The sequence below is a fragment of the Salarias fasciatus genome, chromosome 13 (genome assembly GCF_902148845.1).
Source record: "Salarias fasciatus chromosome 13, fSalaFa1.1, whole genome shotgun sequence".
NCBI classification, from domain to species: Eukaryota; Metazoa; Chordata; class Actinopteri; order Blenniiformes; family Blenniidae; genus Salarias; species Salarias fasciatus.
The window spans coordinates 4105211-4130683 of record NC_043757.1 but is presented as its reverse complement, the minus strand read 5'-3'; the positions used below and the strand labels follow the sequence as shown (position 1 = coordinate 4130683).

The window sequence follows — 25473 nt, the reverse complement described above, 5'->3', positions numbered from 1 at the left end:
TTCAAAATCTCTGGCGCCCCCTGGGGGAGGCATGTCCCACACTTTGAAAACCTCAGATTTTAATTATTGGTATTGATGGAAAAAAAAAGAAATAAAAGAGGAAAGAGAGTTAATGCGCACGTGTGTCTTTCATTCAGCTCATAAAAATGTAAAACACCAGATCACGCCATTATCAAAACGGACACAAACCACAGAGGAGACGGAATAACACCGAAAAGGCTGCGGATGTAGCCGACGTAGCCCAACCGAATGTGACTGTTTATTTTTTTAACGCCAAAGATCCCACTGATAGCCTCAACACACACACAGACGTGGGTGAAAAACAGATAACTCTGAGAGATCGATGCTAATTTACATTTAACTTTTTTTTTTTCCAAGAGCCACCGGCTGTGGTTTATTGGAATGTAGTCCTTGTGTATTTTCATTTCTGCCCCCGTGTGAGCAGTCGAAGCTTTTGAATCGCCACCCTAAGTGTTTATTTTTTCAACTCACGTGAACACACAGCCAGAACGGAGTTAACATGTATAGTCGATCACTGTTGTAGCACACAGCTGCAATGCAAAAAAATAAACAACAAAACAAACAAGAAAACTTCCCAAAACTTCATAAAAAAATCAAAATGGGGGATAAAAAGAGAGAAATCCAGGAGAAATCATAGTACAACAGGGATAATCAAAAAAGAAAAGGATATAATTTCTTTTATACAAATGTGTGTTTGACAGTCAGTCCCTTGTAGTGTGTGTTGCAGCGAAACGGCTACAAGGCGCCCGGTAAAGACGGCGTGGGCAGGCTGCAGTACCAGAGCCAGAGCAGCGGGGGCAGCAGAGAGCTGACGGCGCCGGGCCGTCTGGACCCGGCCCAGTTTCTCAGGATGGCGTTGGACGTGCTGGGACCGTCTATCAGAGGGTCCTGGAGGTCAGACGGGAGAGGAGGAACAGGTTAGTGTCAGAAAACACACGTCCTCCACGAAAATCACTCAAGAATGAAGGTAGCGATGACGTTTCACGCTATTAACACTTTTTCTGTGAATTTAACACATTTTAACAACAATAATCTGATCTGCTAACTAAATAATGAGTCTGGTTTGTACAAAGTGACTCTGGTTCTGCAGGTTTCTTCCCATTAAAAGGGAGTTTTTCTCCTTTTCAGCGTCTCTGTTTGCTCATGTGGAATTACTGCCTTGAAATGGTTGTGTTGTATTTGGCATTAAGAACTGCGGTTGAATTGATTATTCTGCATGTCAGCTGCTAGAGATGCATCAGAATCCTCCATAAAACTACTACATATCGATGCCGATCACAGGATGTGATATGATCCTGGAGTCCTGAAGCGGGACTCGGTATTCAGAGGTAAAAACGTCCCGGCTTTACTGATGAATGTGTTCGTCTTTGGAGAGCTGGTCTGCCCGATCGGCCTGTCCAGATTGTGGCACGAGACAGATTCATGAATCAAGTGAGGCGGCAGCCTCTGGATCCGATCCACAGCAGATTCACGGATGTTTTCTCCAGACAGCTTGATAAACGATCCTCAACATAAACAACAATGACACGAACGGCTGCCAAGCCGTCGCAGCACGGCGCCCGAGCCGCTCCTGTCCAGGTACTGGGTTTGTTCAGCCACACACAGCTGGCCAACAGAGAAACATCACATTCAGCAGGCTGCTAGGACTGGATCAGCACTGCAAATTTACCGATCTGGTAAGTTATTGAAAGTTGCTAATTATTTTAAAGTTACTTTAAAGTGAAAGAAGTTACCTTTAATAGTCTCCATAGTTTAATATTTAAGTTGCAGCTGTTTGTTCATCTACAACAAAAGTGATGAGTGTTTAGCTCAAGAAAACATCAATAAGTGTAAATCCATTGTGAATTCCACAGCAGTGAGCAGCTGCCAACCTGCTGAAGTGAAGCTGCCTCATTAAGTCGCCCATTCAGAAGTCTTTCCCGAACTCATGTGAAGTGACACATTACAACATGAAAAGGTTGTTTTCACCTGGGAAATGCCACCGTGGGTCCAGTCCGCGGAGAGTGTGCGCCCTCTGAACCCTCGCGTGCCGCCACATGTCAACATGTGCCGGCGGAGCGTCACCGGTTAGCTAATAAAGCTGCGAGCTAACGGCCGGGTCATCTCCCCTCGATCTGGCCCTGCCTCCATTAAATGTCACTCCGGTGCACAGCGCTGCCTTATTATTGTACAATGACATTTACACTGAACTTTAAAAGCCACCAGATAAGCAAGCATCCCGTCTCGGCCTCAAAGAAACTACAAAGACGAAGAATTTACAAAGCGGCGGCGGAGAGATGGCGGCGGAGAGACTTCTTAAAGTTTGTGATGACTCGATCGCTCGTCCGATTGCTTTTTGGTCCTGACTGAAAATCATATTTGTTTTTTTTTTTTCTTAATGAGATGAAAAGGTGTGATTTTATGTTTTTGTGACCTGTGATATTTCCCACAAACGTATGTCCAGCGGTGCAATAAAATCACATAAAATGGACTTAAAAACAGACAACTTGCTCTTTTTTTTTTTTTATCTTTTAAGGTTTTGATGATTCGGTATAAAACAAGCTGTGCGGTGGGTGTAGAGGAAGTGGACGAGATTTCCAGTAAATTGGTCCATTTTTGAACATGTTTCATAATAAGACAACTCTGAGACCCGAGCAGACCGATCGGCGATGCTGCCGTGGCAGCTAGCTAGCTAGCGTTAGCCTCACAGCCATGCTGTCAGGGTGAGATCGTAGAGACGTGCACAGCGGGAAAAGTGTTTTTGGATGGTTTCATTAAAATAATTCCCAGAATCAAGCTGTTTCCCCCCCCCCCCTTTTTTTGTAGTTTCTTTTTTCTGGTTGTTGGACGGTTTTATGTACAGTATCCGATCGTACGATGTACAGTGAAACTCGACCCGTTCATTTCATTCAGAGGATTTTTATCAGTCGGTCTATAAATGACTTACCACACAAAGGACGTTATCGAGACTCGAGTTCGACTTCAGCTTCTGGGCCTGCAAGACATAAACACAAAGACTCATGTTCACATTCTCAACAAATATTGCTTTCAGATAAATGTGTTGCTGAAAAATGATGAATTACAGCTGAAGGTTGGCCGCTGTAATTATTTACAGATTTTAAACTGCGTTTCTTCGGGGACATTTTTCTTGCTTTGTCAGTTAAATAAAGCAGAAATGAAAGCTTTTGTTTGCTGTTTTAGATGGTATGTTCAGGTACATTTTAGGATATAATAGGGGTGCATGTTGAGTCCGATACTGAACAGAGTGTTCGAAAAGATACACAAGAGAGCAGGAGCGACGTCCTCCTGAACAGAATAAAGACGAATGAAAGTAAAACTGTGTCAGTTTGCTCTGAGGAGCCCAATACTGTACATTACTGTGGTTTGAAGATGTTTTATCCTAAATGAGTAGCTATGAATAGAAACAAATAAACAAAATGTAAAAGTTCTGGTGCGAGACGTGAACCATCCAGTCTGGATGTCTGCGTCTGGACCCTGAAGGTAACTTTCTGAAAAGATTATCAGTGATTAACATTTGTGCTGATTGCAAACCCACCATGAGCTGATTTGCTCATTTACAGTGCCAACCTTGCAATCAGTATCCGAACGTGTGTTTTGTAAATTATTCATGTGATTATGACTATCGCGCTTTTGTTCAGGCCTTCCTGGCTTCTCCAAAGAAAAGACTTTGAGCTTGTGATGACCTGCGCACACGCACACTCTGCACATCCAGGAAGTGAATGGAACCTCAGTGTTTCTGTGTGCGAGTGTGACAGAATAATAAACGTCTCCAGGATTCCAGAATCTCCACCATTCACACCAGAAATGAGGATGTTGCAGGCGAACGCAGAAAGTGTGTTTTGTTGTTCCACCTTTGCTTCAGAGCCAACACACACACACACACACACACACACACACACACACACACACACACACACACACACACACACACACACACACAGCCACAGTTCCAGTAGAATGTTGTCTATTAATCATACTGTATTTGAAGGCCTGAGTGTAAAACGGCCCGGAATAAAAAATGTGGCTGAAAGAAAAATAAAACAAGAAGACGAAACACAGTAACTGAACAAGTTGGGCATCCAGTTGTTCCTCGACGGCAGCCCATCTGTGTGCGGCGCCACTGATTTAAGTTCCCCAACATTTCCACCTCTCATCAGCACGAAGCAATAATGGCTCCAAAAGTTTTCACAGCTTGTTGATAAAGTCCAAAAAAAAAAGCTTGAAATATTTCTTAACAAAGTGCTTCGTAAGTCAGAAAAAAAAGAAAGAAACAGATATATAAATGTGAATCTCAGAAGTGTTGTTCCATCTGCTGCTGCGTCACTTTTATTGCTGCTGCGTCTTCATGATGAATTAAAACCAACAAATTCAGCCGTTTAGAAGATGGCGCTAAAAAGCTACAGCAGCTTCTGGAAATATCACTTTACGGCCGTCCTATAAATTCTATGGAATAAATAGGTGCAATTTACAAACAAAAACCTAAAACAACAAAAGAAGAAATAGAGAAAAAAACAAGAAAGACATCAAGAACATAAAATAGAAGACGGTTAATATTCTGTATTTTACAGCTTTTTATGTAAAGTGTTTTCTTCCATATTCAGAGTTAAAGCAGATCAACCATGTTTTCTGACTTTGCTGCGTCTTTAAGGCGGTTTTTACTTTATTTTATCTAATGGATGATAAAACGATCGTCCTTCTCGGACCTTCAGTGCAGATTTGTCTTCATGACATGAACCTCCTCTTCCACGACCTCCTAAATGTTTCTCCTGAGATGAAAACTGTAGAAACCTTTCCCTCCATAGTGTCTGTTCATGATAAACAAGCGCTGCGCTCATTGAAATTCAAAAAAAGATTTGGAAGTCAACAAACAGAAATGCATGCTCCGGCCTCGTGTCCATGTGTTTTGGGATTTTCCGTGATACCTGCCCGCTCTCAAAAGTCACATTAGCATGTGCTACATTTCCATATTTGTCCGGGGCACTTCCTGCATGTGTCGGAGTCGACTTTATTCATAAGAGCAGCCCGACAGCGCCTGGAGCTTTCAGAAGAGAGCGCACGTGTGTATGCATGTGTGTGTGTGTGTGTGTGTGTTGGATCACGTGTGTTTTATTTAAGGCTTCTTGGTCTGTTTGGAACTCGGCTTCAGCGCCTTCCTCCGGCCAGCAGAACGCCACCGAGACGGTCAGGTCTCCAGTCAGACCTGTCGTACAGGACGACTGTCGAGTGTGAACCCTCAGCTGAGCTACACACTGTTTCAGGGAGAATCATGGCGAGGTTTTGTGAGGCCGTTTGAACCAAACAAAAAATGAATTGTGCTGAATGGAGCTTCTTAAAATAAAATAAGTTAGACGGCGTTGACTTTAAAGCTTGACTGAACACCTCATCCTTACAACTGATTATTCCAAAATCACATCTTCATCCTTGAAATGTGCGCGAACGGCTATCGGGCTCAGCAAGGTAGGCTCGCACGATCTAAGTGTGTGTGCTCAGAAGTTTCTGAGTCAAAAAAAAAAAAAGAAAAGAAAGAAAGAAGAAGCGAGAAATACAAGACAAACACAAGAAAAATGGCCGAACCCAACAACTCCTCATTAACTTGTATTTGACGTGCTATCAGAGCGGTGCCAGCAGCGCACACGCATCAGTACACCACCAAAGCTCATTATCAGAACAGAGTCTCTCCAGTGTGTGTGTGTGTGTGTGTGTGTGTGTGTGTGTGTGTGTGTGTGTGTGTGTGTACGTATACTTGTATTTGCACAGACTTGAGATTGTAACAGCATCTATCTGCAGTTGCAGGACGACATGGCTTCATGCACAGAGATACAGAGCGGCTGTGTTTCTGTTTCAGGCAAAACGGACGTAAATCAATCAAAACACGGTGTACCAGTGGACCCTGATCGTTAAAATATTTAAAACACGTCACTGCAGGCAGATACTAATTCCAAAATCAGGTGTCTTTCATTAAAATGCAGCCCTGAACGCAGTAAAAACAGCATAAACAGTCAGATGTGGACGTAAACGGGACACAAACCTGGTTTGATGTTGAACAACAGCTTAAACTGCACAAAGCTTGTAAACTCATATCAATCTTCTGATCTCACTGAGTGTTTTCCTGGTTTCACCACAGACACAACTTCCTGTTCTCAGAACGGGACCATTTCAACCCACAGAGAATTACGACAGCTCTGTACTTTCAGGATCTCGTAGCTCATTGTCGTGGTTTTTCCAGCCACAGCTTCACTGTTGTGGTTCAGTGTGAAGCGAGACGGAGGATTTAACACATGTGGCCGGAGCCTCTAACAATTAATAAGAAAACCTTAAATCAGAAAGCGACACAGAGGTACGAAAACAAGAAAATCATCTGGAATGATTTAACGTGCACACACTATTCAATCTCAATGAGGAAGAGCCAGATTATAGAGCATCTTCCTCCCAGTAAGAGCTTCAGTAAAACTGTCTTTCTTTAAAAAACCAAAACCAAAAAAAGAAGATTGGGTTGATCTTGCGTGAAAATTGCAGGAGGGTTTCCCGGCCCGTGATTGGCCGGCGCTGCATCGAGCTGCCGTGTTATTACATGTGAAGCGGCTCTGCCGGTAATGACAGCTTCATCCTCTCCTCCTCCGTGACCCCGGAGGAGCCGGTCGCCGCCGGGCGGGACTGCCGGCGGCGGTCGCTCGGTGTCATCCCGCCGACCGGTGTTTGTGTGTGTGAGAGATTCAGTCTCACAGCGGGGGAGGGGGAAACACGGCCGACGCGTCGGTCCATCAATATCAGGAGCGATTTGGAAGATGAACGAGCTGAATTAAGAACATTTTACAAACAGCTCAACTTTTCACTGTTCTTTCACTGACAGTGAAGAAAACAGAAGAGTGTGTGTGGTTTAAAGCAGTCAGTTAATGTCAATAATTAACTTTTAAAACATATCTCAACTTAACCCATTTCAATTCACTTCAATCACTTTCACTGCATTGTTGACTTATTTGTAAATTGAAAAATTTCCAAACATGGATTCCTCTAATTTTATTTTCTCATTTTTTTCAGTCTCATGAACTTTGTAATATTTCTATTTGTTCCAGTCTTACATGTTCCTGCTCTGCATTTCATCAAAGCACCTTGTAAATGTCAGTTTTCATCTTGTCTTGAATTTCACCTTTTGTCCTCTCAGTGAATTTTTCAAAAAAAAAAAAAATGAACACAGACTCTATTTTACTCTCTGTCACATTTTTTTCCAAAAAATTAAATTACTTTTACTTCAGTAGTGTTTGAAGGAACAGACAGTTATGGAATATCACAGTTTTTTTTTTTAATTTATTTACTTGATTGAGGACTTACTTCAACAAATACAGTGATAAAATGACTTGCACAGAACACAGTAGAGAACCGTCCCAAATACATGCAAGAAAACTAAAGTTATGGCACAAATTGTTGTTGCATCATTAATATTATTAAATGATTGCGCCGTTGTTACCAGTTATATTATTCTTGACAAATGTTCTTCCTGGTGACACATTACTGAAGTGGTTTGGAGCTAAAAGACAGTCAACAACGAAATGTGGCCGTACGTTATTACACCGACTTCTATTTACTCCTGTTTGTGTTGTTGGTGCGTTTCTCTGCCATCCAGTCTGTAACGACTCACGACTGTTCTCATGTCTGGAGTCTGGATTTTTATTAGTGTTGCGCTGATTGTTGACAGACCAATGGATGCTGGCAGATGACATTTTAGACATTTGTTTTGTGTTTTAAGCAACAGAACATTCATAAATTGTGGTGTGTGTGTGGAAAGGAAAAAAAAAAACAAAACAATCCCCTCACAGGATTATAGTGGTGGCATTTTACCAGCGGAGGATTCAGACCCAGATCTGGCGAGCGGAGCCTGTGGGACTGCACACATTCATTCAGCAGCTTCCTGTTTTTAGGCCTTCGCACCACGCTGCATTCATAATTAAAGCCAGAGGCTGCTGTGGCTGAGATTCTGCAGGCATCGATTGGATTTAATATATGAACTGTGCAAAAAGAGAACAGTTCTAAGAAAAGAGACGCCATCGTGCAGCCAGGACAGCAGAAACTGAAATACTGTCTGAAAGCATAAAAACCCAATGAGGTGTGTGTGTGTGTGTGTGTGTGTGTGTGTGTGTGTGTGTGTGTGTCTCACCTGTAGGCTGCCGCAGAAGTGGTAGATGCCGGGGTCTGTGTTGATGTGGTTGTCGATGGTGTTGGGGTTGCGCTCGCGGGTTCTTTGGTAGGGGGTGGTGGTGGAGGTGGTGGTCTGGACCGGAGACATCGGCTGCCACACGCCCACGTCTGTTCCGTTTCCAAAGGCCTGGATGGCGTTACCTGGAGGGAGAGAAAAGATGCTTGAGTTATCATCCATCCATCCATCCATCCATCAATCCATCCATCCATCCATCCATCCGGCTCAGATTTATGGAAGATCTCAGCTAACTGAGGACAAAAATCTACATCGCCTACATCTCCATGTTTCTGGATTGTGGGACGACATGAAAACCTGGTTCTCTTTACCCAAAAGTTGTGTTTACTTGTCCATCAGAAGACTCAGAACAGATTGGATCGATTGGGGCGGTTCGTTCGTACTGATCCTTGTTTACACACTCGTCTTGTTCTTTTCTCCCTATTTGAGGTCAAAGTATCTCCTTCCTGTCAAAGCTAGCAAAGCGCTCTTCAGTACTGTTGGTCTTCCAGGTAATGTCAGGAACTCTCACCGTCACAAACCAATATGATTGTTCCATTGAATAATTTGGATGTTATTCTTGATACATAGAAACTATCACAATAAGCTTTAATCAGTGATCATGATCACAATCCTATATGTATATGTGGAAGAATTAAATCTGATTGATGATAAAGTGGCTCAGCCACAGCGAGCTGGGTTCAGCAGCGATCGACTGACATTCCGATCTGTTTCATTTCTCATCACGACCAGAAGGTGTTCTGGGAAACACAGCCACACCCCTGAAAGATCAGGTTTACATAAAACTCTTCATTTACAGACTGCTTGTCTTTTTTTCTTTCTTTTAAAGTCTCAGCTTACGAAGTATTAAGTTCACAGACTATAAACGCCTGCAAGCAGGTCAGTTTAGCACCAAGCCAAGTCCCATCATGAATCACCTACCTGCTGGTCCCCATGTTGAAATAAAAGTGCGTATTGCACCGGTTTAAACCACAATTAAAGGAGAGTTAGAAGGTACTTAGGTTTTGTTATCACCGTCCTCCATTATAAATTCACCACACCGTCAAAAAACCTGAGTGCTGATGTGGCTATTTACCATTAGAGTCCATTAGTGGCCCTATTAATAGCCTTCTATGGCTTTGATGTAAACACACACGCACACACATACACACACACACACACACACTTCAGAGGAAAGCTGAGCTTTACAGAGACGCTGTTTGAACGTAATGATATTCTTCCCTTCAACACTGAATTATGAGCCTGATACTGTGGCAAAAGAAGGAAGAGCTGATCTGCATAACAACTCTTTAACCTCACTGAAATATTCACACACACATGTGCAGACAGACACAGACACACACCAACGCCTACATGATGCACCACACACAATAAGATTGTTAGTCCTCGGATTTCTGGGACTGTTGTATTTTAAAATTACCATAAATATTTCTTCAAAAGTTCATGGAATCTGTTTTCAATATTTAATGCGTTGTATGTACGAGTTTTAGGAGAGAAAAAGGCACAAAATGAGTCTCATATAACAAATTAGACAGTGTACAGGGTGAAATGTGGGTTTGAAGTCTGCTTGTCCATGTTTGTTGACTCACGTTAATAAAGGTTTGTACCGATGAAGTTAAACTGATTCTGAGCACAGATGATGAGACAACACGATGTATGACAGCGTGTGTGTGTGTGTCTGAGTTTAAAACTCATAAAGAAGACATCAAATCACACTCAAAAGATCTAAACTGTACGCTCATTTCCAGCATTTATACTTTGAAAGCCTTGGAAGCAGCTGCAGATGTGCTGGTAGCAAAAAAAAAAAAGAGAAATATGTGTGATTACAGGTATTTTCCAGCAGATTTCCCGGCTTCCATCATTTTACAGACCTGCTTCATTCAACTGAGGGTCAAGGGAGCACAGACACCCATTCTAGTTAATTCCAGGTGTGTATTTCAGAAAAAAGCCCGGTCACAAATAGGCAGGATAAGAAATGAGGATCAACCTGCTGGAGGCCGAGCTGAGGTCAGATTGATGCCGTTCGACCAGAGACGCCGTCATCCTGGTCGGTTTGAGAAGACTGACTCAGGGCTTCAGGAAGTTCAAGGCAATTTTTCTTTTCTTCAACAGAAACTGAACTCCGGACATCGATTTGCAAATCGCTCGTATGAAGATTTGTAGTTTGCTGGGCCGCCGTCACCACCGGTGTGTGAGTGAACGTTTCTCACTGATTCCTGACAGATGTTCTCGTAAACCTTGGGCGTACGTCCTGAACGCGGAAGCGGCGTGTGTTGTCGGGACGTGTGCTTCAGCGGCTTCGTGTCTGGAGTTTGTAGCTCTGACAGTCTCCTCGCCGCTCCGCGCTCCTCAAAGAGCTTCCCTTCCGTTCAGCTCTGCCCGACTGGATGCTTCCTCTGACAGTGTTTCGAGCCGTCTGTCAGGGACGAGACATCTGCTGAGAGAACGTGTGCAGAAATACGTGGAGCTGGACTTTTTGGAGCTACTCAGGACAATAACGCGTCTCGCTCTCCCCTCGTTCCGACTGATCCAGCTGCTCTTGACCTGGAAAGAACCTCTCAGTTAGCTCCACTCTGCACATCTAATGAATGTGGCGATTCGTCTTGAACTGAGTGGAAGTCAAAGATGCCTTTACTTCATCTGCTTTGCTGACTTGACCTCAGTTAGACTCTCATGCAAACATTTCATCAAAGCTTTCATTTGTGGGGTCGGCTCAGGGATTGCCACGAGAGCGTCGTACTTTGAATCCTAAGATTGAAATTGCCCATTTTTTTAAAAGCTTAGCCAGATGAATTCATGCATTTTTGTTTGAATGTGACCTTTAATTTCCTCAAAATTTGATTTTGTCTGACTTTGAGGTTTACAAATTATAAGAAAAGGTCTTAGTCTTTCTAGTCTCGTAGGAAGCTTTTACCCACACTGCAACTGCAACAGAGACGCTATACTCAAGATTTATCGAGGAAAGAACAAGTCGTAAACTGTCAGATCCATTCATAAACATTGACTAAAACTAAAAAGTTTTGAACATCAAATCGTCATCGACGCCGTGTTCAGCTGCTTTTATTTCAGTTTTGAAACATTGTACCTTTATTATGTCTTTAATTCTCTCAACAGCGAAACTGAAAGTTCGATGATCATAATAATTATCAAGAATAAAATGAGGCATTAATCTCTCTCTCTCTGCCAGATATCAGAATGAATTTCAGCTGAAAAATCACCGAATCAAACGTTTAACCTTCACCAGCAGAGGGAACAGGATATCACCTTCCCCCGGTGTGAGCAGTGAGCGCTGGTGTCTACATTACCACTTTATCTCACTTTACATGTACAAGCTCTGCTGTAACACTAGCGCTGGCCTGGCTGCCGTGACCTTTGCACATTCAGGAAATGAGGAGGCATCAGGCTGGAAAAGCTTTGAATACATTAAAGCTTCAGCGTCTTCTGGAGAATATTGTAGCGGCAGATCTGGGGGTCTGGAAAAGAAGGATATACAAAGAAAGAGGTGCAGGGAGTTGAGTTGATCAGCTGGAGCAACGTAACTCTGAGCTGTGCTACGTGCTAAAGAGTTTCGGGGCTCACACAGTGTGCCACCGACGCTACATGCTAAACGCCAGGCTCCTGTCTCGTGCAAAAGTGTTGTAGTTAAAGGAAAGCCTCTTTTTGTCAAGACACCCTGATCGACATACGACATCCCATAGCGTCTATCAGCCGATACCGATGTGCCGATATCCCTGAGCACATTTCCTCTGCTTATACAGTCCTCATAAATTCCACAGTTTTGAATGAAAAGCACTGAAATTACACACAGATAAATTGGAATATGTCTCAATTTGTCTTGTAAATGAAACGGTCCCGCCTCGACAGCTCACTAAATTCTCCCTCTGATAAAATACATGAGAACTAAACTGCAGCAAGAAGGAACAGAGAGTTCCTCTCTCAGATCCGCTTTCTGTTTTATTTATTTTTTTTAACCTCCCATATTTTCCGTCTATTCTTTCATCAACTTTCTCACTAGTCATGACCCTGTAGCCGGCGTGTGTCAGGGTCTTCAGAGTTGTCAGTTCCAGTTAGTGCTGAGCAAGCTTAATGAGAGCGGAGAGAGGGAGGGCTGGGAAGGAGGCGGAGGCGGAGAGACGGCACGAGCCGAACGAGGCGAGATGAAGCGTGGGACAAGTGAGAGGGGAAGTAGAACTCCTCCACTCCACTCTGCAAACACCACAAACTGAGCTTGTTTCAACCCGCATTAACCCTCTTTGATCTGGAATTGACACAGAAATACAGGAAATCACACCGGCTGCGGCAGCCCTTGTTATCCGCGGCGGGCCGACCTCGTTAACCCCGACCGGCAGAAAGACAAAGAGAGCAGCGAAAACACGGAGAGGAGATAATACAAGACGAGGACGAGAACAAGAAACAAGGAGTCGGACAAAATGAGGCTGCGTCTCATTGCCGTTTTTCATCTAACCGTCACACTGACAGAAGAAAAATCAAACCGCCGCCCTCTTCGCCCAAGTCCAGTGACTCATTCTTTTTTTTATTTTTTAGTGGCTGTAGCTCATTATTTTCGACGCACGCCATTATCTCATGCACACTCCCATTCAGGGGCAAACCGACACGTTGACATGTGTTTCCTGCTTGATTGCTTCATCAATTGAACTCCTAACCGAGTCAATTAGCAAGGTAAATGCAGCGAGCTCGACGCCGGCTAATAGACAGCAGTCAATGTGAGCTCGCGCCACGCCGGACTCATTTATCACTCCGGCTAGCGCCGCGACATTTTACAGTTCTGGTACAGACCCTCGTATGGGAAATGTAGCTGCTATCAGCCGTTAATGCTGGATAAGGGGGATATGTTTTAATGGAGTTGAGGCTTTTGTTGCGCAGCATCACTGCTCCCTCAGCTCGGGTCTCAGAGTTGTGTCCGCGGGCCTTATGTTTGACACCCCTGATATGTAAAGGATGACAGCTGATAAAAACTGAACCAGTTCCAGAAATGCAGCTGATAATTTGCTGACAAACTTCTATTCAAAAGCACAGAAAGCTTTTGTGACTTGATCACATTCAAATTTAATGTCACAGAACTTCATATATAAATCATTCATTTTCCTTCCTCGTGTCTTGAACGCAGCCTTTACATGCCGATAACTAATTTTATGATTGAGGAGTATTATTTGGGCTTCGTGGCCTGAAACACACTTTGAAAAAGCAAGGTGTTAACATTTTCTTTTTCCATTTTCCCCTCACAGCTGACCTTTAAAGGTCTTGTAGATATTAAATTAAACACGCAGCGGCCAAGTTTCATCCTGGCTGTTGATCAAGTTATTAATAAAAAAATCAAAATTTGGCTGATTGCAGATTATTTTTCCGTCCCACTGATATTTTGTTTAAGCATTTGGGATGACAGTAGAAATGCGAGATTCATCACATCTCCCAGATTTTCTCCTTTCCCCGGATCGATTTTAAGATATACTATTGACGTGAACTGGGATTAAAGCGGTATTGAAAACGCGTGGACAGCGATTTATTTTCATTCCCGCAACTGAGACACATTTTCTTGCCATAAACTTCGGTTCCAAGGTTTCAATAACCATAAAAGTGTGAGTTATTCCGTGCAGCCCGTCCGGCGTGGACGTCCTTCCTGTCTGACCCCGCGTCCTGACCTCCGCACACCAATCAATGAGGCTTCACGTTACACTGAGGGCCTGTGGTGGAGGCAGACTGACACTGAGTGTACAACCAAAACAAGAGGAGCACAATCAGCTCTGATTGCACACACACACACACACACAGACATACACAAACACAGTACACGCCGAGCCTGTCTCATATCTCCAGTGCTCTGTAGGAACGGCTTGTGGTTTATTAATCCTAACTGGGGAAAAATGCATGTTTGTAGCAGAGAAAGTGGCAGAAAGCAAAGAAGAGAGGGAGGGATACCACGTGTGTGTGTGTGTGTGTGTGTGTGTGTGTGTGTGTGTGTGTGCCTGTGTGTATGTGTGTGAGTGTGTGTTGGAAGAAGGGTTGTTAATTAAAGTCATTGTGTAAGAGGTTTGGGATGAAAAAGCTGCTTTCTGTCAAAGATCTGGAGCAGGAGGAACACCGAGTTTTACACACACACACACACACACACACACACACACACACAGAGCCACACTGCGCTGCAGTACGTATGCTTTCTTTACAATGCGGCGGGGCAACAATGCCGGCAACGCATTGGGATATATTTGGTGAGGGAGGGGAGACGAGGAGGGAAAGCAGAGGGATAAAAGGCCAATTCGCCGAGAAGAGAGCAGCGTGGATGGAAATAGACAGAGGAGAGCTCAGAGGAGCGCACGAGCGCCACGGCGCAGGAGAGACTTACGGAGGCAGGTGTTCTCCGTGAAAAACTCGGTGAACTTGTCGCACTCGTCCTTGTTGTTCCCGCTGTTGCTGCAGTCGCAGTAGGGAGAGACGCTGATCTTCTGCGAGCGCAGGTAGTTGGGCGTCATGACGGTGCCTGGAGTCGGAGGGGAGGACGACACAGCCGTGCGCTCAGTACGGGAATGGCCATGATGCACGATGCTTAATGAACAGACATTGACTTCGCTTCCAGCGTCTATTCAGATGACTCAGAGTTATATGTTGATATCTGAGGCAGTTGATATCACTGTCACCGTCTACTGTTCCAGAAAAGTTAAAATTTCAATCATTCTTCATCATCATTAATCAATCATTCAACTGCAAAGCAGAACACAGAGATGTTTTAGAAAGGACGGTGAATTTGGTGTAATGCCGTGGCTCATTTCAGGTAAGACGTTGTCAAAACGCTTCAAATGTCAAGTCACATCTCCCTCGTGGTAAAAACTGGGTAATACATTGTTGTTGCTGCACAGGTTTTAGTTTGTTTAGTGTTTTTTTTCCCCCTCCCTCCTGTGCACAGCGGGAGCAGAGTTCCTGGGGGAAACGGGATGCAGAGGAGCTGCGGTTGAAGAATAGGCTCTCTCTCCGTGAGGGAAAGTAAATAGCTTCAGTCAGTGATTTCTCGCTCTCCCAGTGGATTGTTCCCCGGAGCTGGCTGCGCTCCAGAGCAGGTCTTTTTGTTTCGCAGTAGGCAGAATGAATTGGCGCTGCTGCCTGGACACCGTGTACGTGAGGTCTGAGCCTGGTGTCTTGAGAGGACCGGCTGTGGACAGTCTGTCGTGTTTGTGACCACATGAAGAGCTGGAGAATGGAGTTCGAGGTCGAGCACCACTGAGCATGTGCACAAGAACTGTTTACTATGGCCGCGGTGCAGAAGCAGCACTTCCACCACCAAAAATTCAGGATCATTCGAAGTGCTTTCGAAAGTAAATATCACTGGAACATTAAAATCATGCTTCAGATCATTAAAAGTTTCAAATTGGATCCCGGACAGTCAGAGAAATTAAAGCTGTTGGGCTCACCGATCAGTCCCGAGTAGGCGAGGAGGCAGTCGGCGTAGTTTTCCTTCAGGCAGCCCGACAGCGAGCGAGGCTCCGGCTGGCAGTTGACGAAGAAGTCGGCGAGTCGTGACCTTAAACGCAAGACAGATCCACAACTACTTCAGAGACAAACACGCAACCGTGGTTCCAATATCTGACTGTAAATACGCAGCCAAGTCCAAATTAGTGTGCGCTGGAAGTCATTTCTCTCTATTTAATTAGGCTTCTTAATAGCTGCCTTCAGTGGAGGAAGATGACCCTCTTCTGCACGCCGCCGCCGCTTCATATCCCCTAATGAACCAGGCTAAAAGGCAATTCGCCACCAAGTCCGTTCTGTGTCATTTGCTGCCTCCGCAAATGTTTGTTTACACTTTGGCCGCAGGTGCAGCGGCATGTGAAATTGAAACGGAGTTTTGGATTCCCAAGGAAGTCCGACTGAAGCGTGCTTAAGTGAGACGGACCGACTGCAGGACTCAGACAGAACAAAGCTGCCCGACGCTGCATTTGAATTCCAGAAATGTAAAAGATTTTCCCCACTGTTTCAGCATTTAGTTCTTAATTTTGTTTTAATTTAAAGCATTTCACCATTTTTTAAAACTTTTATAAGAAAATCCTTCATTTTCTGAATATCATTATTTTTGACTTATATTAATATTATATGAAACATAATGCAGTGAATCCCTAATAAATATATAAATGTTGCATAAAAACATTTTCAAGTACTTTTTCTTAATTCATTCACACTTGAATTTTTACAATTTTTGAACTAAATTTTTCATTTAATGTTATTCTAGTGATACTTATCATTGTCAATAAATAAATTAATTAAAAAAAATATTAATAATGATAATCATAACAATATATTCATTTCATCAATCAGAAAAATAAATACAAAAAAAGTCCAATTAATAAGAAAAAACAAACATTAGACACACAAGTAATTAATTAAATGAAATTTAAAAATAATTATCCAAACAAAGACAGTTCAAAACAGCTAATAAGAAAACAAAACATTTTTAGTTCGATACTCAGACCGGTCAAGTATCCCTGTGAGGCCTGAATTTATTCGTGGTTTCTGCTGCTTTGGTTCGGTTTCTTCAAATAAAGTGAAACTGAAAAGATGGAAATGTTTTTAAAAAGTGCTCCATCCTCATGAAAATCCAGGCTTTAAAAGGATTTCTGAGCATCTGAAAGTGAAACTTACAACCTCCCACTGTGAAACACTTGTGAGCGTGTGCCAAGCGGCGCACATCACACGCTCGCATATATGCCCTCCCAGCGCGCTCCGTCTCATCGCAGCAGTCTGCCGCGGAGCAGGCGGAGCGGCGAGGCCTGTCAGCAGCAGCCAGTATACCACACCTGACATATGGCGAGGGAGCTGCTGCAGACGCACGCCTCTAATCCATCAGCGCCATCCGACAAACGGAGCGGGAGGCGGCCGCGCTGCACAGACCTGTTGTTCAGCGCTGAGCGTATGTCTGACGGATACACGGCCCCACAAATGCATCTCCCAAAAAAATGTACGTTAAAAAATAAAAAAAAAAAAAAAAAGAAGACAAATATGGGAGGAAGGAGAGACATTTGCGGCTGGAATTTACTGCTGCTGAGTGGAGAAAGAGGAGGGAGACCTGAGGCTGCAGTCCAAATGGAGCTCATTTATGATGCTTAATGCTTCCATTTAATCCCAGAGACCCACAAGACTCCAGAGGCTGCAGAACACACACACACACACAGACACACACACACACGCACACACGCACAGGATCTGCATCAGATGTCCATCAGTGAGAGACTCTTAATGCAGAACCCCTGCGGTGTTTGGTGAAAGGTGTGTGGGAGTGACTGAGACCTCAGAAAAGAAGGAAAACTCTTTATTTCTGCTGGTCGCTGCAGTGAATTCCCATCATCCAACATGGCTGCGAGCTGAACCTGATGTCTAACAACCCAACGGTGATCGGACATACGCATTATAGTCATTACGTTCAAGCACTTAAGCAGTTTTGTGGCATTTATGCAACCTTTCAAATGAAAATGTGTCATTTTTGCGCCATTTTTACACTAAAACATGATGAACACTATGTCCGTTTCCAGAGGAAATGATGTAGTTAGCATGTTAGGCCGTGAGTTGGACCACGCTGCATTGCCATTACAGTAACAATCAACTCTGAAACTCCCAAGTCCAGGAGAATCTGCAGTCCTGACGCTCTGGAGGAAAACACTGCTATTGTCGATCGACTGAGCATGTGCAGAGCAGCCGTTCGTGTGCGTGCACAGCGCTGTAGCAGCATTTCAAGAAAGTTGCATTTAGCCCATGTTAACACTGAGACGGAGCATTTTCAAAAAGTTCCACCTTTGTGCGACGTTTTGTGTTTTAACTTGAAATTGTTTCAGTGTTCTTAAACAGTATTTAACCTTTCCACGGTGCACAGCTGGACCTCATTCTATACACCGACAACAACCTGTGTATCTCCACATTCATACCTAAGGCAAAGGAAGCACATGCGAACTAGTCATGAGAACAGGAATAACCACTGATCCACCGTGCCGCCTATAATCTGACCACCAGGTTGGTTGTTTTTGCTTGGTGCATTTTCAGCATTAAGGTGATAAAATACATGAAACACCGACAGAGGCTGCTGTGCAATTTATGCAAACATGACAGAATGAGGCAAGAGAGAGGTTTGGCTGCAGAGAAGAGGTGGGATGCCTGTGACGGGCTGAGAGGGAAGCAGAAAACACTGAAGATAAAACAGATTCAAACCAAGACGTCTTGTTGATTTAAAATGATTGTTCTTCGGGTACTTGAATGGTTTTTCTTTAACGGCCACTCCAATCCAGCGCTGGTAGAGTTTTGATGAGTTCTGCAGATCTTTACCACATTTTAACCAATGTCAGTGTGATTTTCACCTCGGTGAGAATGTTTGCCGGTCAGATTTATTTCCATTAATGCTGCACAGTGTTATTTTACAATTGTTAACAGCATCACTGCAACTGGAGCTGATGACGACGCGCCAACCAGGGCCGGCTTCCACGAACCAGCGCCAAGGTGCTAACAAGGAAGTATCGACTTACCAGTCAAACTAACAATCAAGTTTATTGTTAAGCCCATTGTAGACCCACGGCTCCCTCGTCGACTAATCATTGTAGCCCCACTACAATACCCACAATGCCTTGTGTCTGTCTGCACTACAGCAGCCCTCGTAGTTCAGCTGCATTGTTTCTGTTGTGGTGTGGGTTCAGGCCAGGCTGAGGGGGACCAGGGCGTTGATTTTCTGACCTGCAGATGTAGTTGGTCTTGCAGGAGGCCTGCAGCTCCAGACAGTTGGGCATCTGCTTCTCTTCGTACGAGCAGACGGGGACGATGGTCTGACGCCTTCGCTCGGAGCACGCCGTCTGGTCGCTGATCGGACACGAGCAGAACAGCATGCCGTAGCTGTGCTTCGGAGGGACCTGCAAGGAATCGCCACACTGAATGTGGATGTCTAGAATTTAATGTTTAATCTCTGAAGTTAATGCTAATTCAATGCAAATGAGCTGACGAGAGCGGCTTTGCTCTGAACACGTTGATTAAATTAACTGATTAAAACAAAAAGATTAAACTGGACGATAACGTGGTGAATGAGAACTTCTTGCAAAGAAGACTGTGTTCAATTATGATACATTTTGTACAATAATAAAAACATTTTAAAGATATTCTGATGCTTCAATACAAACAAGATGAAACCAGATTCTTATTTGATGGAGAAAAAAACTGAATAAATGGCGAAATGACTGTAAGACAGCATTGTAAATCTACAAAATTTAAATGTTTTCACAGATTAATCTAGAGGTTTTCCTGTACGGTGGGGGGGAAAGAGAAAATTCTGCACAATATTACCATTTTGTTTCATATTTTGGATTCTACATCTATATAACCAGCTGTATTACTGTTAACGTCTCTTCTCCACAATTCAGTTTTTCCACAGCTGCTTCAAGCTGCTCTGATCAATCAATGTATTTGTTTGCATTACCAAGCGAACAAGAAAGATGCTTGTATTATTTTTGGGGCAATTTTAGACTTTTGTTCACTCAATATTATTTATAATATTGCGTCTTTACGCTGTGCAAGGGGATATGATGTTCTAATATATGTTAGTGATGAAAATCAAGCAAAAAAAAAGGCCATTAATGATGTTTAGAGAAGATATTCTTATTAGAACAACAGAGAGAAATCAAGAAAATGCTTTTGAGGTATTTCGGATCATACATATTGAATTTTACATTTTTAAGGATGTAGTGAAGTTTCGTAGCGAGAAATGTTAATTTTCCAAATGTATTGATTGCAGGAAGTGTATTTGTTGTTCTAATAAAGGATCGGTTTAGCATTTATATTCAGGCAAAAAAATAACTTAAAAATGTGCAAATGACAAAATTTGGAGAAGCAATTGGCATAATTTAAAAGAGGAATATGCCGCAATATTAAAAATGATCTGTCTTAGTGTTTCTTATCAGCACAGCATTTACAATCTGATGTCAGATGCTGTGACAAATGAATGTGCTCATAGATTTATCTCAACAACAGAGGAAACAAAGCTTGAGGCTGTGCAGGCTGAGAATTTTCAGTCAAAAAAAGGAAAATATACATCACAGCAAGATTAACAATGTCTTTCAGTCTTTTAGATTTCCATGTATTCACACTGCTGCTCAGTTGAAGTTCTTCCAGACGGACATCACAGGAGCTGCGATGTAATTACGACGCTTCACATCATATTTTTTTTTTAACAATATGGAACCGACAGCCAAAACATCTTTTGTGCTTGATGAGTGAATCATTGTGAAGAAAAAAATAAAGGAAAAAAGCAAAACCCAGAACAGAAAAAGGTCCAGGGTATTACTCCCTCAGGAACCTCTAACTGATCCAGAAGAGACTTGATCCTCCAGATCTCTGTGGAGGTCAGCTGTTACCCAACATCAGTCGATCATGAGCCTCCATTGCTTCTTTTTGTTATTTATTTATTTATGTATTTATTGATGAGCTGCTGTCGGAGGTGCCTTGCCTTGTCAAAGAACTGCCTCAGGGCCTTGTGGCACTTCCTCTTGTTGCAGACCTCGGCGGTGGAGACGCGGCTGGTGCACGGGCTGATGTAGGCCGAGCGGTACTTCTTGCAGGTGTCGTTGAGGTTGCAGGCCTTGGCGGCGTTGAGGCAGTTGTTCTCTCTGGCCACGGCGGGCTCGCCTGGCAACATGGGGGAGGGGGAGCGGAAAAGAAGAAACGGTGACAATCCTGCAGCTGTAATTAGGACTGCAACATGATTCAACACTGCCAGAAACTTGACAATATCTGGCAAATTTACTGTGATATGTATATTGCAAAAGTTGAACAAGTGGCAAAACACAAGGCTCGTGTGCCAAAACTGGCCCGCAAGGGGCTCTAATCCAGGAAACAACCAGGAAAACAACAGTTTGTAGATGTATGCAAAATCCTGCAAAATACAACAGTTTTGGACATTCCGTTGTGTTTTTGCTTCAGAAAATATAATCAGAATTGGCTTTATGTTAAGATTGAAGCCATTTTTGATGCAAATTGCAAAAAGTTTTTGTAGAAACATTCACTTCTTCCATAACGAAGAAAAACTTGATCACAAAATGTGTGCCTTGGTGTCAATAAGAAGCAAGAGAAAGAACACTATTGTTTGGAAGATCAGATCTCGAAGCACAAAGACATTAGCATCATCTGCATAAGTGTTTATCAAAATTCCTACAAGACACTGTACGGCCCAAGTTTTTTTTGAAACTGAAATGTAACAAAGTCACAAGCAGCTCTTTTTACACAAAACAAGGAATCTTTGATAGATATGGCCCATTTCCAAAAGAAAACTAAATCGATGGCAAAAGTCGATGGCATTTACAACTTATTTAATTCAAATCAATTACAGAGTATCCAATGGGAGTACACTCCACAGAATGTGCTTCTGTTGAATGTTTTGTAATTTGCAGTTTCAATGTTATTTTTAACAGTTTTACACTGTCCAACAGATTTGCATTACATATAAAGAAAATCTATCTGATTTCCACATCTTGAAATAACCAAGATCAACAGTCCTGTGTTGAAATGTTCTGTTTAAATCTTAGTTTTTCATAATGGTTTCAAAGGTTTTACCTGCACTGAGTAGGTTCACCCTCACTGAAACCATGCTGACCCATCATGCCAAGGCAAAAATAATAAAATGGGATCATTTCGTGCTGAAACACAAATATCTGCAACCACTAAAAGAACATCTAGAATCAGAGTGTCTCCACACAACACAGAAAATACACCTACAGATCGTATCATTACGAAACAAAAGGAATTCAACTCCCCAGGCGGCAGCGTCTCCACAACAAAGTGCAGAAATAGAGAGAGAGGCAGAGAGCGAACGAGGCAGAGAAAAAGTGAAGAAAGCTGGAATGTAACCCACATATGTTTTTTTTACCCTCTTCATCCACCTGTCAGCTGCCGTTTCTTTGGTTTTTGGTCAAAATCCTGTTTGTGATCAAGCATTCCAGTTTAGCCTCAATCAAACATCAGCGCTCGTCTGTAGCTGCCTAAAGATACTCATAATGAAGTGTGTGTACGATAAGTGTGTGTGTGTGGATCTCTTGCAGTCATCAAAGTGGCCGCCGCTGACCTATCTGCGAGCCCACGCTAATTGCTTGGATCCCCCTCAATCTGCCATTAATTAACATTTTCATACACTTCTCCCCCTCTTTTCTTGATTTATTTTTTGGGAGAGAAAAATCTCTTAATTAAAACAGGTGAAACACAGTGTGACAGGCATGCAGGAGTGGCGGTTAGAGGGAAGGGAGGGAGTGGGGGAAGTGGGGGGGGGGGGGGGGGGGGGGGCAGCCGGAGCGTTAGCGAGCCGACAAACCGATCGGCTGATTGGAGAGTTGTTGTTCCGAGCAAACTGTGCTAATAAGATTCAGCACATCAAGGCGAAGGAGGAGGGGAAAGAGGGAGATTAAAAGAGACACGAGGCGGGGGGGTGCGGGGGTTGATGGTCCGGGGGATGGATTAATTGGCCACGGGGTGGAAGCTGTTTGTTCTGCGACAGAGGAGGAGATGGTTGAAGATGAATGCTCCCTGAAACCTTCAGGAGTCTTTTCGGGGAGTCGGCCGGCGCTGACTCAGTCGTTGGCAATTCGTCCCATTACTCCACTTTGTAGTTGTCCGTCTTTGTCACCTCGCTTACTTGCTTGCCTGCCCCCTGCTCACCTCGCTGCCCGTCCTGCTGCCTCTGATCCACTCCCACTTCTCCAGCTTCCAGGTTAATTGGCAACTTCACCTCTGGGTTGTGCCCTCAATACCAACACCTTTTTTTTTTTTTTTTGCACTGCGTCTCTACTTTAACGTTACACTGACAACTAAATTTGTTCACAGGATAACTTTGGGGGCATTGCTAGACCCTGTTATGTTGGAGCCTGTGTGGAGTTTGAACGTCTTCTGTTGGCCTTTTTTTGATCGCCTGGTTTTGAAGCAGCCTGTTGGGATAGGTTTTGCCTGTGGTGGCCGGGATTTCACCTAAACGGATCATGTTCACTGCTTCACAGTCACCCTTTCACACACCATTGCAAGGTGCACAACCTCCATTGGGACCAATGGAGTTTGGCGTCCGTTTCTGGCGGCACAAACCAACTGCCTGATATTCAAAGCTCGATATCAACATCTCAGCTAAGTTCCTATGTGTACCAGTTATGCACTGATATTTCTACCAAATCAGCTGCCAAAATACTTTGCTATGAAACCAAAATACCTGAAGAAAACATGCATTTTCTTAAAAATTAAGGCTGCACCTGGAATCAAACCCACAACCTTCTCGCTATGAGCCGAGACACTGCAAGAGACATCGCTAATGTGCAGCCAAATATCAATATGCCTGCTAAAAATCCACAGCTTAACTGCCGTCGCTCACGAAGACCCAGAGACGTTTTTAACATTATTTACGTGTAAAACTGAGAGGCCTTTGTTGGCTTTCAAGATCCAAAACACTTTTGTGAATACTCTGGTCTAAATGGCAGAGCAATTATACTGCAGCTTTAACATTTACCGAAGGAAAGAAGATTAAGGATAGGAAGAAAAACTAAAGGAAGGAAATGTCAGCGAGTCACTGCTTGAGCCTGTGCGGCAGCATTAGTAGATTAAGAGTTTTGAAGATTCTTTGATGTTTGCTTTTTAAAACCATTATGCTTGACTAAATAAACCATATACTTTTTTCTGTCGCTTCATAAGTAAGTGCCTAATTCCTTTGGCCATTTAGCTTTGAATTTACCTGAAAGAGTCTGATTGAGAGCTTTGTCTCTGCTCTCTTTTTATCTTCCAGTTCCGCTCTGATAACGCTCTAATAATCCACTTACATCGCAACAAAAAAGCTTCACAAACTCTGACTGACAGTCTGATGAACTCGTCTTTCCTCTCTGACTGAATGAACACAAAGCTCCCTGCTCCAGAGTTTCACACGGTAAAGAAGACACCTGTCCTGACAGTGGAAATCAATTTCCAAGTAGATGTAATGTGATAAATAGGTCACGCACCTGCAGAAATCCACCTGTTTCCCCACTGAGAAGCTACGTTCGGCTGTTCTGTCGGCAGAGTTTGGCAGTTTCAGGTTGCACTGAGGTATGTCATCATCTGGCCTCAACTCACTCCAAGATCTCAGCCTGTTTTTATCTCTTATTTAGAGGAAGCGGCAACTCTGTGGCTGGCTTTCAGTCATAATGTCACAAAAACAGAGTGTGCCATATTGACCCTTTGCTAATTTGTCATCCTCTTACCAGAGCTGAATGAATAATCTGAGTTTCCACCAAGTGTCATGATATGAGCCTGAACAGCTTGTTGAACATACTCCGGGCTGTGCATTATTATTACTGCTGAGGCAGCAGTATCATGCCTGCATAAATGTGTAGAAATTCTTGAGTATGTGTGTGTCTGTGGGTGTGTGAGTCCAGATTAGCAAATCTCCACACACGCCCCTACGTGAGCGTGCACGCACCGCGCCACCCAAAGCCCTCCGGCGCCCCTAGCGTTGGCAAATGCATCTGCTGAACTCCCCATGCACTCCAAGCAGATGGCACTGTCTCTCAAAAACACACGCACACACACACACTGCGGGCTCTGACAGGGCCCACACAGGGCCGGGGCCGGGGCCATCTGGAGGCCTGGTAGGGGGAAGAACCCCCCCCCTTGCCATCTCCAGTGGCTCATGTTTCCGATTCAGCCTCAAATTGATTATCATGTCGCCTGTTTCCTCCAGTCTTGCTGCCACCCCTCCAACCACCCCCGCCTAATTTCAATTACCACGGGACACTGCAGGGTCGAATCCCGACCTCGCCCACCTTTGCGCCCCTCGACGCCACCCCTCCTCCACCCCTCCTCCACCCTCGCCCCCTCATCTCATCTTCTGTTTCTCGCTCTGCGACTCGTCTGGAGGTCTCCCTCACGTCGCCTCTCCCTCATGTCTCCGTCGCTCTGGATGAATTCCGATCGCTACCTCTCCCCTCCTTCTTCATCATCATCATCATAATCATCAGTCTCCAAACATCTCCTTTCCAGTTCTCTTGTTTTTCTGGTGTCTCTCTTCCACTCTGCCATCTGTTCCCCCCTCCTCTTGGCTTTGGGGCAGGGTGCAAGTCATGTTTTGGCCTTCATGGGTCGTTCAGTGGTTTAAGATTCCCACAATCTGTACTGAAAGGCTGCAGTCTATGTAAACGGGATCGGCTTTCGCCTCTTTTTTTTCAATCCCTCAGTGTTGACTGAAGGCTTTTTAGCTTCATCGTTTATCTGAAAAC

The 25473-nt window shown here is 43.8% G+C and overlaps 1 protein-coding gene across 2 annotated transcripts in view; it reads right to left on the bottom strand.

The window, feature by feature from the left end:
• Positions 1–488: 488 nt before the first annotated feature.
• Positions 489–25473, bottom strand: part of gfra1a (gdnf family receptor alpha 1a) — a 100333-nt gene continuing 75348 nt past the window's right edge. For both annotated transcript variants that reach the window (XM_030106398.1, XM_030106399.1), the window contains 7 exons: positions 20706–20884; positions 18947–19119; positions 15652–15761; positions 14592–14726; positions 8174–8355; positions 2948–2995; positions 489–909 (listed from right to left, as the gene is read on the bottom strand). In XM_030106398.1, coding sequence (XP_029962258.1) covers positions 757–909; positions 2948–2995; positions 8174–8355; positions 14592–14726; positions 15652–15761; positions 18947–19119; positions 20706–20884 — 980 coding nt within the window. In that variant the 3' untranslated portion in view covers positions 489–756. The remainder of the gene's footprint in view (positions 910–2947; positions 2996–8173; positions 8356–14591; positions 14727–15651; positions 15762–18946; positions 19120–20705; positions 20885–25473) is intronic.